We start from the raw sequence: 12,709 nt of genomic DNA, 5'->3' as shown, positions 1-12,709 counted from the left end.
TCGGGTACGTGCCCCTGACGGGAATCGAACCCAGGACTCTTCAGGTCTCAGGCCAACGCCCTATCCACTGAGCCAAACAGGCCAAGGCGGCAAACTTTTTTTTTGTTCCCTGCTTAGAAACTTTAAATCTTTGATCTGGGATGGGAGAGGCCTTAGGATAGATACCTAATGAGGAGACAGTGGGTGAAGAGTGCATACAGTAGGGTGACTTCCAAGAGAAAACATCAGCTACCCCATCAAATACACGAAAAGGTACATTGAGAATGCAGAGAGAACCACGTCACAGACATCACCCGAAGGTGTGAGGGCTGGAGGAGAGGTTGGTTAAACTGAGTGTGTGCAAAACTGAGTAACTGTCAGATACTTGGAACTTTGGCTCCGAGTGTTTTAACAGTAGGAAGTTGTTTTGCCTTAAGTAAGATTCCTGTTTCATTGAAGATGTATAGACTGGTAACTTTTCAAGAGCAAAGACTTAATTCTTAATTTCATCACCATCTTCTAGATACAAAAGGTTTATTCATTCAACAAATATTTATTAATCAATCCCCACTATGTGTTCAGCACCAAAGCAGGAGAATGCAAAGACCCAGTCCGTAATCAGAAATTGCTCAGTGTCTAGCCATGGGACATGTGCAAATCACCAGTTCTCTTAGGAGATACAGTGAGAATCTAAGACAAGTGAGAGTCCAAAGTATGTTTTCTCCCGAATAGACATGGGGTGGGTGTGACAGCAGAGTCCTAAGTAGGTTTCTCAGTCTGTGGACAACCCATCTCCAAGAATTAAATGAAAATTGGTCATGTTCTGTGCCCCTGAGAGTAAATATCAGGTACCTATGTTTGAGGGGCTCACCTTAATATTTTCTTACGTCCATATTTGTTATACTGTCTCAGCGCATCTGATAAGAACAAGAGAAGACCATTAATTGACTTCTTTAGAGCTTCCAAAAAAAAAAAGAACAAGAGAAAAAAGGAATAAGTAGGTTTTTAATTCAGGAACAAAGTACACATTCATCTCTTTGAAAAGTCCAATAAAGTTGCATGTGGTGTCGACTCTGGCCTTGTTCAGAGGAAAAACCTTGTTCTTTAGGGTTGAAATATTTCTAGCTCATAACCTTCACATTTTACTTCCTCTGTGTCTACAGATTATGACCTTTAAACAAAAATCTTTCTATAACCAAGGTTAATTTGGAGGGCGAAGAAGAAAAAGAAAAACAGAGTATGATCAATAATAAGTTACATGTAATAATGTAAAAACTGATATATTTTGGTTAAAGGAGAAGTAGTCTTGCCGAAACCGGTTTGGCTCAGTGGATAGAGCGTCGGCCTGCGGACTGAAAGGTCCCAGGTTCGATTCCGGTCAAGGGCATGTACCTGGGTTGCCGGCACATCCCCAGTGGGGGATGTGCAGGAGGCGGCTGATCGATGTTTCTCTCTCATCGATGTTTCTGACTCTATCTCTCTCCCTTCCTCTCTGTAAAAAATCAATAAAATATATTTTAAAAAAAAAAAGGAGAAGTAGTCTTCTCAAAGGTAATATAGAAAATTTAAAATAACTCTGGGCTGGGACTAGAAAATCTAGATTATCTTGCCTCTTGACCAGAAGACTTTGAACATGCTATCAAATAAAAGTTTCCTTTTTTATTAAAAAAAGATTAATTGGCCGAAACCGGTTTGGCTCAGTGGATAGAGCGTCAGCCTGCGGACTGAAGGGTCCCAGGTTCGATTCCGGTCAAGGGCATGTAGCTGGGTTGTGGGCACATCCCCAGTGGGAGATGTGCAGGAGGCAGCTGATCGATGTTTCTCTCTCATCGATGTTTCTAGCTATCTATCTCTCTCCCTTCCTCTCTGTAAAAAATCAATAAAATATATTTTAAAAAAAAAAAAAAAAAAAAAAAAAAAAGATTAATTGATTTTAGATGGAGGGAGAGGGAGAGAAAGGAACATCAATTTATTGTTCCACTTGGGCTGACCCAGCTTGCACAATGGCGACCATTTCAGTAAACCCTCGCGCACCCAAGGTTTACTGATGCACCCACTTGGTTGATTCTTGTATGTGCCCTAATCAGAGATGGAACCCACAACCTTGGTGTTTTGCGACGACGCTCTAACCAACTGAGCTACCTGGTGAGGGCTAAAAGTTTCTTTTTTTAATGAAAATAGTTCACAGCACTTCTCTCTCTACCTCTTAGAGTATGAAAGTAAATATAAAAGTAAATATTCCTGGAAGTCTCTTAGAGTTTTAGAAAAAAATATTTTATAAATCCATAGTATCATAAGGAATTTCAAAAATATCTATCCAGCCTAGCCAGTGTGGTTCAGTGGTCAAGCGTTGACCCATGAACCAGAAGGTCATGGTTCAATTCCCGGTTCAATTCCAGTCAGGGCATATGCCAGGATTTTTGGATCAATTCCCCAGTGGGGGGAGTATGGGAGGCAACCCAATAATTCTCTCTCATCCTTGAGGTTTTTGTGTGTGATTTTTAAAATATATTTTTATTGATTTTAGAGATGAAGGGAGAGAAGGAAAGAGAGAGAGAAACATCAATGATGAGAGAGAATCATTGACTGGCTGCCTCCTACACGCCCTGCAACCTGGGCATGTGGCCTGACCTCCTAAATCATAGGTTGAAGCTGAACCACTGAGCTACACCAGCAGGGCCTCATCATTGATGTTTTTATCTCTCTCTCCCTCTCCCTTCCTCTCTCTGAAATCAATAAAAAATATCTATCAATATGAAATTCTTTGGGGGAATTTTTAAATCCAAATAAAATAGTGAATGCCCATTATGTGTAGTAAGGCACTGAGCAGGTGCTGAGAAACATGAAAAAGAAGTATAAGGTACTGTCCTCAGAAAATAAAAATTAATGGGAAAGGGGGAGCGGTAGACTACTATACTACAAAGCAAAATGTCTTAGGTATTGAAGCAGCCCCTGTTGGTTGCCTACTTGCTATCCTTCCCCTTTGATCTTGCTCAATATCCATTTTTCCCTGTAGGGCCTGGGATAGGTATACCCATCTCCAGCTGAATTATAAATCCTTATTGGTCTAAGCCAGTGATTTTCAACCTTTTCCACCTCATGGCACACATAAACTACTAAATTCTGCAGCACACCAATATACACAATTTTTGCTGATCTGCCAAAAATATAGGTATAATTTTGATTCATTCATATGGGGCGGCTATTGTTGTATTGGTTATTGTCATTTTTTATTTGACAACAATCTAAGGGAAAAGAGGTCAGTGCCCCTGACTAAATAGTCAGGTATTTCAAGTTTTACAAATTCTTGCCATGGCACACCAATTGAAAATTGCTGGTGTAAACCAATATTCAATTAAAGAATAAACATGTCCCTGGCAAGATAGCTCAATTGGTTAGAGTGTCGTCCTCATATACCAAAGATGTGGGTCCAAACCCCAGTCAGGGCATATATAATACAAGAATCAACCATCAAATGCATAAATAAGTGGAACAATAAATTGATGTCTCTCTCTCTCTCCCTCTCTCCCTCTCTCCCTCTCCCTCTCCCTTCCTTCCTCCAAAATCAGGGTGTGTTTGTTCTTTTTTAAAGAATAAACATGTGACTCCAATTTAGCCTAAAGAAATACGAAAGGATATCTGATGGAGCACTTTGGGGAAAGAATTTCTTGCAGTCCTTTTTGTCCGGCCACTGAACATTTCCAAGTCTGGGACTCCATCAACCATCATGGAGATGCAGGAGATTTCATTCCAGGCCAAGCAAAGTTGAAGCAGTAGGGAAGCGTGGGGATGTATATTCATAGTTGAACAAATTAGACTCTATATAAAATTTTATACATATATTTTCAACATATTTGAAAATTACTTGGTATGAAAATTTGCTGGAAGCCGGTCCACCCTTGCTGCTTGACACAGTCACTGCAGGGAAGAAACATCTGCACAGCTTATGTTTCAAGGGACCTGGCGTATATGGCATATGTGTTTTAAACAGGACCACCTCCCTGAGAAAGGTTGTTTCCCCGGTGGGGATTTTTCCCTGGAGTTAGGGATTAACAGGACTAAGGAAGGGAATCAGTAAAACCCCTTAACTAAGTGCCAGGCGGGTAATTAATCACTTTAACTAGGAACAATCACCCTTAAGCTACATAATCTTTACTTAGGATAATCTCCTTCAATTACTCCCTTGTAGCTTAACAGAACAATAGAGTTGTGGCCTTGGAATGGAGATAACAGACGCCCTAACCTTTGGAATAGAATGGATAGGATTAAAATCAACTGGTATAAATACAGATGTAACAGGAGAAGACAGACAGAACCTGGCTGGAGAACTTGACTGGAGAACCTGGCTAGGCTGCTGATCAACTGAACGCTGTCTCCATATCATTTCTTCTTCGCCGACTCCATCCACACCTTTGGGAACCCCTGGACCTGCTGGGGTTGGACCCCAACAACTGGCGCAAGAATAGCCGCCATCAAGGTGAGAGCTGGTGGCAACGGTTGGTGGAGAACGGCTGCCTGCAGCATATTATCCTGTGCAAGCTCCAGGGGACGATCAGACAAGATCCTTCTTACAAGACAAACATACAGACTTTTCCTGCTAAGACGTCAGTTTGTGTCTTAGAAAAACAGAAATACTGTGAAAGATTGAAATAACCTAAACCATCCAAAACTAAGGCATACATAACGAAACAACTTCTAGTACTTGTATAGAAAAAGGACATGTATTTGTAGACATTAGAATATCAGAATTTGAAGCAATTAAGAATGTCTCTGCCAAGAAGACAAATAGCTATTATTAACCCTCCACCTCCAGAATATATAAATACTAAGAAAAATGGGAGATTGACAAATCAGCTGCAGTATCTACAAAAAGTTGTCTTGAAGGCTTTATGGAAGCATAGTTTTTCCTGGCCTTTTCAGCAGCCTGTGGATGCCGTGAAACTAGAGTTGCCCGATTATTACACCATTATCAAAAACCCAATGGATTTAAGTACAATTAAGAAGCGCTTGGAAAATAAGTATTATGTCGAGGCTTCAGAATGCATAGAAGACTTCAGAACAATGTTCTCAAATTGTTATTTATACAACAAGCCTGGAGATGACATTGTTCTTATGGTAAAAGCTCTAGAGAATTTATTTAAACAGAAATTATTACAGATGCCAAAAGAAGAGCAAGTTGTGGGTGGTGAGGAAAGAATCAAGAAAGGCACTCAACAGAATGTAGCAGTTTCTTCTGTTAAAGAAAAACAGTCTCCTAAAGGATCAGAAAAAGTATTTAAGCCGCAAGTGAGTCCCTCTGTATTTCCTGAATCATCTACTTCTCCTTTAAATATGGCACAAGGTGCTCCACCCAACTCTACCTCACAAACAGTGGCCCAGGTTACAAAGGGTGTAAAGAGGAAAGCAGATACAACAACTCCTACAACTTCAGTTGTTAAAGCAAGTGGTGAACCTTCCCCAGCACTTACAGAAAAAAAACCAGCCAAAATGCCACCCGTAAAAGAAAGTGGGGGGAAGAATGTTTTGCCGAATTCTCAGCAACAATATAAAGTTAAAGTAACTGAACCATTAAGGCACTGTAGTGAGATTCTGAAAGAACTGTTTGCAAAGAAGCACTTTTCATATGCATGGCCCTTTTATAATCCTGTCGATGTTAATGCATTGGGACTCCATAACTACTATGACATTGTGGAAAATCCAATGGATCTTGGAACTATCAAGAGAAAAATGGACAACCAAGAATATAAGGATGCATATGAATTTGCTGCAGATGTGAGATTAATGTTCATGAATTGCTACAGATACAATCCTCCAGATCATGAAGTAGTGACAATGGCAAGAATGCTCCAGGATGTGTTTGAAATGCATTTTGCAAAGATCCCAGATGAACCTGTTGAGAGTAAGCCTGTATATAATATCAAAACAGATACCACAAAGTCCCTTGGCAGAGAAAGCAGTACTGAAACTTCCTCTAAAGATAACTCTTCTGGTGATTCTGAAGATGACCAAGTTCACGGTGTTGCAAAGCTTCAGAAGCAGGTTAAAGCTATTCATCAGCAACTGCAGGTTCTATCCCAAGTACCACTCCATAAGCTAAAGAAAAAAAATGACAAATCTAAACGGGAAAAGAAAAAAGGAAAGGTTAATAACACGGATGAAAATCCAAGAAAGAAGTTTAAGCAAATGAAATTAAAGGAGAAATCTAAGAGCAATGATCCAAAGAAGAGGCAAAAATCAGTGTTGGCTCTGAAATCTGAGGATGAAGATAATGCTGAACCTATGAGCCATGATGAGAAAAGGCGGTTAAGTTTGAATATAAGCAAACTCCCTGTAGATAAACTTGGAAAAGTCCTTTGTATAATACATTCAAGAGAACCTTCACTGAGAAATTCCAGCGATGAGGAGATAGAGATAGACATGAAAATACTGAAAACAACAACACTGAGAGAGCTAGAAAAATATGTTGCTGCATGTCTAAGAAAAAGACCATTAAAACCTAGTGGTAAGAAAATAACGAAGTCAAATGGAGAACTTCATGCACAGAAAACACAGGAGTTGGAAAAGCGATTACTAGATGTCAATAATCAGTTAAATTCCAGGAAATGCCAAACAAAATCTGAGAAAACGCCATCATCCACGGCTGTTGTTGAAATTGATTCCCAACTGAGTGGCAGCAGCAGCAGCAGTTCGTCAGAGTCTGAAAGCAGTAGCGGTGATTCAGTTACTTCAGACAGCAGTGATTCCGAATCAGAAATGTTACCTAAATTTACTGCAGTGAAACAGAATGGATCTCCTCCTAAAGAGAAAGTAAAGATACAATCTACTATGCGAGATACAACCTCGAGCACTACTGCCCTTTTTCATCAGACTACACATTCAAGTGGAACCGCACCAGACCACCACCAGTTAGCAATTAATCATCAAGAATTAGAACATAAACCGAGTGTGAAAAACATTTCACCTTTACAAATCCTGCCTTTTTCAGGTGGTTCTGAAAATCACTTGAATGGCCTACCTGTGATGCATCAGTCTGGGGATGACGCAATGGTGGTCGAGTCTGAATGTCGAGTTTCTGTGCAGAAGGATATAAAAATCAAGAATGCTGACTCTTGGAAAAGTTTGGGCAAACCAGTTAAAACTTCAGGTGTACGCAAATCCTCAGATGAGCTCTTCGACCAGTTTAGAAAAGCAGCAATAGAGAAGGAAGTAAAAGCTCGAACACAGGAACTAATACGGAAACATCTGGAACAGAATGCAAAGGAACCCAAAGTATTTCAAGAAAATCAAAGGCACCCTGGTTCCACCCTAGAATCTTTTTCAAATACGATGCCAAACAAGTGCCTTGGAGACAAGCAGAAAGAACATCAGCAGTCACTGGAAGCCCAAGAGAACAGTAGCCGTGGGCTTCTCCAAGACCGTAATTTAGCAAGGGAGAGAGAGCAAGAGCGGAGGAGGAGAGAAGCAATGGCTGGTACCATTGATATGACTCTTCAACGTGACATTATGACAACGTTTGAAAACAGCTTTGATTAAAACTCAGTTTTTGAATTAACCATCAACTTAAAATGAATGATATAAAAGATTAAGATGCATATGGCACCCTAGCCGGTTTGGCTCAGTGGATAGAGTGTCAGCCTGCGGACTCAAGGGTCCAGGGTTCGATTCCGGTCAAGGGCATGTACCTTGGTTGCAGGCACATCCCCAGTAGGGAGTGTGCAAGAGGCAGCTGATCGATGTTTCTCTCTCATCGATGTTTCTAACTCTCTCTCTCTCTCTCTTCCTCTCTGTAAAAAAAAAATCAATAAAATATATATTTTTAAAAAGATACATATGGCAAAATTATTGCTTTCAGACATCAAAACACCAATATTAATGTTGTATTTTTGCTGCTCTAAAATGATTAAACACTTTTCACTACATTTCTTAATAGGTATATGTTCATTTTTTAATGACATTACAGAAACTTTTATAATATTGGATCCCTAAAAACTGAATAAATTCCCAGATGTTATTCATTTTCTAAATAATTATTTGCTTTGTATTATAGGCCTTGTCTTAGCAATGAAAATCCAAAAGAGATAGTCCCTGTTTGTTTAAAAATGAAGAATATATAAAGGTGTATCTAAAACATAGTTCCTGTTGAGTTTTTAACTTTTAAAACAAATACTTGTCTGCCTTCAAAAATATTTAGAACCTCTAACAAATAGTTGGTTTCTTTGAGTGTCAGGTTACATAAGATTTTCTGCTGGTTATATATTCAAAATTTATATTGAAATTAGTATAAGGAAAAGATTACCTATGGTTTGAAAGATGTTAAACTTGAGACAAAATAACTAACAGTGAGTATTAATTATGTATATACGTCTCTATAGGAACTTATACAGCATTTCTTAACTTGTATATGTGATAGCAATGAATGTGTAAATCTTAATTGTAGTAAGTTCTTTATTTAAATCTGTAAAATATTTTTCTTTCATTTTCAACTTGCTATTTATGTACAAATCATGTGTATCAGCTCCATGTATTTTAAGATTTTGGATTTTTAAAGTGTTATACAATTCAGGCACTATTCTGATACCATCTAAAATAAGAATTGAAAAGAAAAAAATCAGCCTTTATAATTAAGAAAAGATCATTTAAACACATTAAATGATTATCAGAAACTATTAGGTGATATCAACTGGGTCAGGTCATATCTAAAAATAACCACTCTTGACTTAAAACCTCTATTTGACATTTTAAAGGGAGATTCTAACCCTAACTCTCCCCGACAATTAACTGTAGAAGGAGAAAAGGCTATAGCAAAAATAGAACAGGCCATCAATAAACAGCAACTACAGTATCTAGATTATTCCAAATCTTGGACCTTAATTATTCTAGCCACTAAATATACTCCTACAGGATGCTTGTGGCAGGAAGGCCCATTAGAATGGATACATTTACCTGTCACTCCTAGGAAGATTGTAACATCCTATCCCTCCCTAGTGGCTACTCTCATTATCAAAGGTAGACAACGCAGTATAATAATACCTTATAAAAGAGAACAATTAGACACACTATTACAATTTGAAGAAGAGTGGTGGCAAATAGCTACAGGTAACTTCCCAGGACAAATTTTACATCACTTGCCAAGATCACCTATATTGCAATTTCTCTCCCTACATCCGTTTATATTTCCTATTAAATGTTCAAAAGAGCCATTGTCACCTCCTGCCTCCTTAGTATTCACAGATGGTTCCTCTAATGGTAGGGCAGTAACAATCATTGACTCAATAACCCATGTTCAACAAACCCTAGAGACGCCAGCCCAGAGAACAGAGCTTTTGGCAGTCATTTATGCTTTTGAACAATTGCAACAAGTTCCCTTTAACTTGTACACTGATTCTCAATATATAGTTAAATTATTTCCTCATATTGAGACCGCCTCTCTCCCACAAGGAAGAACAGCCATTTTCTCTTTGTTAACTCAGCTACAAGCTTACATTCATAAACGAGAAAAGGCTTTCTATATTGGACATATTAGAGCTCATTCCTACCTACCAGGACCCTTAAGCGAAGGAAATTATCAGGTGGATTTACTAACTCGCCCAGTAGTTTGTACAGCTCTAGAAGAAGCCCGGCCGTCTCATGCCATTCACCATCAAAATGCTTCTGCTCTCCGTCTATATTATCGCATATTTAGAGAAGCTGCTTGAGGTATTGTGCGTGACTGCAGCCATTGTCCTACTCATTTTCCTAGCCCTGCTACTGGAGTTAATCCAAGAGGACTTAGACCCTGTGACTTATGGCAGATGGATATTACTCATGTCCCATCTTTTGGCAAACTTTGCTATGTGCATGTTTGTATTGATACCTTTTCTCATGTTATCCTTGCTTCTGCACGTCCAGGAGAAGCCTTTAGAGATGTAAGTCAACATCTATTCCAATGTTTTTCCTACCTAGGAATACCAAAGGCACTTAAAACAGACAATGGGCCTGCCTATGCCTCTAGAGCTTTTAAAAACTTATGCTCTAGCCCTAACCGGTTTGGCTCAGTGGATAGAGCGTCAGCCTGCGTACTCAAGGGTCCCAGGTTCGATTCCAGTCAAGGGCTGTCAGTTCTACCTAGCAATCCTACCTCTGGATATTTATCCACAAAAACTGAATCTCAAAGAGAGATCAGCACTTCCCTCTTAACCGCAGCAGCATCCACAGGGGCAAAGATGGGGAAATAACCGAATGTCCAGTTCACACTGACCAAGATGTGGAAACAACCTAAATGTCCATCTACCAGATGAATGGGTAAAGAAAAATATGGGCCCACCGGCTTGGCTCAGTGGTTGAGCATCATCCTATGAAGCAAGAGGTTCGATTCCCAGAGTTGTAAGCTCCATCCCTGGTGTAGGGCGTGCAGGAGGCAGCCAATCAATGATTCTTTCTCTCTCATCATTTTTTTAAAATAAATCTTTATTGCTGGAAGTGTTACATATGTCCCCTTTCCCCGCCCCCATTGCCCTCTCCCATCCCCCCCTCTCATCATTGATGTGTCTATCCTTCCCTCTGAACTCAATAAAAAAAATATAAAATATATTAAAATAAAATTTAAAAAATGTGGTATAGTCCTAACCGGTTTGGTTCAGTGGATAGAGCATCAGCCTGCGGACTGAAGGGTCCCGGGTTCGATTCTGGTCAAGGGCATGTACCTTGGTTGCAGGCACATCCCCAGTGGTGGGGGGTGCAGGAGGCAGCTGATGGATATTTCTCTCTCATCGATGTTTCTAACTCTCTATCCCTCTCCTTCCTCTCTGTAAAAAAAAAATCAATAAAAACACATTTTTAAAAAATGTGGTATAAACTTACAATATTTTCTATTATTCCGATATACTATATAGTATATATTATTCCGATTAATGACAAACAAAGGAAGCCAGGGGCGAGGGCGCGGACCCCGGTACAGGGCTCCCGTGGCGGAGCTCAGCTGGGCGCGGGCCGCCTGCCGTTTCCCCGCAGCCCCGCCCCGCGGCTCGGGCTGGCCGCTCGGTTCCGGGTGCCCGCGTTCTCCCACCCGCCCCGGCCCGCGCCTGCATTGTGCGCTGGCAAGAATGCAGCCTCCTCCCCTGTTCATGTCGTTGGGGAGGAGGCTGCGCCTGTGGCTGGGCCGGGAGGCTCGGGCCTTTGGTGAAAAGCCTCGGTTTCCCCGGGCTTCGCTTCTCAGGTACTTTGGGGTCCTCTCTCGACTCCCCCAGACTTACACCTTGAGGATGTGGAACACCTGGGCCACGTTCCTGCAGATGAGCCGCCGGACGTCCACCGCGTTACCCACCGGGACCTCCAAGGGCACCCCTGCCCAGAAGGTGCCCACCCTGCCGGGCGCCATCGCGGCCAACAATGACCTGGCCAGCCTCTTTGAGTGTCCCGTGTGCTTTGACTACGCGCTCCCGCCCACGCTGCAGTGTCAGAGCGGCCACCTGGTCTGCAGCAACTGCCGCCCCAAGCTCTCCTGCTGTCCGACCTGCCGGGGCCCCTTGGGAACCATCCGCAACTTGGCCATGGAGAAGGTGGCCAACTCGGTCCTGTTCCCCTGCAAACACGCCATTTCGGGGTGTGAGATCACCCTGCCGCACACCCAGAAGGCCGACCACGAGGAGCTCTGCGCGTTCCGGCTGTACGCCTGCCCCTGCCCCGGCGCGGCCTGTCGGTGGCAGGGCTCGCTGGACGCCGTGCTGCCGCACCTGATGCACCAGCACAAGTCCATCACCACGCTGCAGGGGGAGGACATCGTGTTCCTCGCCACGGACGTCAGCCTGCCCGGGGCGGTGGACTGGGTGATGATGCAGGCCTGCTTCGGCTGCCATTTCATGCTGGTCCTGAAGAAGCAGGAGAAGTGCGACGGGCACCAGCAGTTCTTCGCCATCGTCCAGCTGATGGGAACGCGCAAGCAGGCGGAAAAGTTTGCGTATCGACTCGAGCTGAACGGCCAGCGGCGGCGGATGACTTGGGAAGACACTCCCCGATCGATTCATGAGGGCATCGCCACGGCCATTATGAGTAGCGACTGTCTAATCTTTGACACCAGAATCGCACAGCTTTTTGCCGAAAACGGCAATCTCGGCATCCATGTCACTATTTCTATGCGTTGAAATGGCGAGCCCACATTTTTCTGGCCGATGTTTAAAACCATTGCGTTCAGTTTCACAGAGAATAGGCACCCTTCTGCCTGCCCACCTGAAACTTTTGGAAGGTGGAGCCAGTCGCATGAATGTAAATAAAACGAAAGGCTGTTAAATACAGGAAACAGTTGCATGCAGTTATTACGGCGGCGCTAACAGCACTAACCGTTAGGTGGTGGAGTCAGACCAGAGGGGTGGGCAACCTTTTTGACTCGAGGGCCACAATGGGTTCTTACACTGGACCGGAGGCCGGAACAAAAGCATGGATGGAGTGTTTGTGTGAACTAATATAAATTCAAAGTAAATATCATTACATAAAAGGGCACGGTCTTTTTTTTTTTTTTTTTTTTAGTTTTATTCATTTCAAACGGGCCGGATCCGGCCCGCGGGCCGTAGTTTGCCCACGGCTGCTTGGTTCAGCAACCTCCCTACTTGAGTTCTGGCTAAGAAAGAATTCAGAGGCAAGACTCAAAATTATACCAGTTTCTTTTTAGAAAGCCACAGAGGTAGAGGCAACGGGCTTCAGAAAACAAGTTCACAGGCAAAAGAAGGGCACTTGGAGTGTAGGAGAAAGAGAGAGG

At 42.1% G+C, this 12,709-nt stretch overlaps 2 protein-coding genes across 2 annotated transcripts; both read left to right on the top strand.

The window, feature by feature from the left end:
* Positions 1-4,743: 4,743 nt before the first annotated feature.
* LOC308522001 (bromodomain testis-specific protein-like) lies at positions 4,744-7,512 on the top strand (the record flags this gene model as incomplete). The annotated part of the gene is made up of 1 exon (XM_081095205.1): positions 4,744-7,512. The coding sequence occupies one exon, from the start codon at positions 4,744-4,746 to the stop codon at positions 7,510-7,512; it is 2,769 nt and encodes a 922-aa protein (XP_080951331.1).
* Positions 7,513-11,060: 3,548 nt separating this feature from the next.
* On the top strand, positions 11,061-12,098 carry LOC308522136 (E3 ubiquitin-protein ligase SIAH1-like; the record flags this gene model as incomplete). Its single annotated transcript, XM_081095349.1, has 1 exon — positions 11,061-12,098. The coding sequence occupies one exon, from the start codon at positions 11,061-11,063 to the stop codon at positions 12,096-12,098; it is 1,038 nt and encodes a 345-aa protein (XP_080951475.1).
* Positions 12,099-12,709: the final 611 nt, after the last annotated feature.

The sequence above is a fragment of the Myotis nattereri genome (assembly GCF_964212035.1).
Source record: "Myotis nattereri genome assembly, chromosome: 7".
NCBI classification, from domain to species: domain Eukaryota; kingdom Metazoa; phylum Chordata; class Mammalia; order Chiroptera; family Vespertilionidae; genus Myotis; species Myotis nattereri.
The sequence above is the reverse complement of the archived record's forward strand: the minus strand, read 5'-3'. Positions and strand labels throughout refer to the sequence as shown.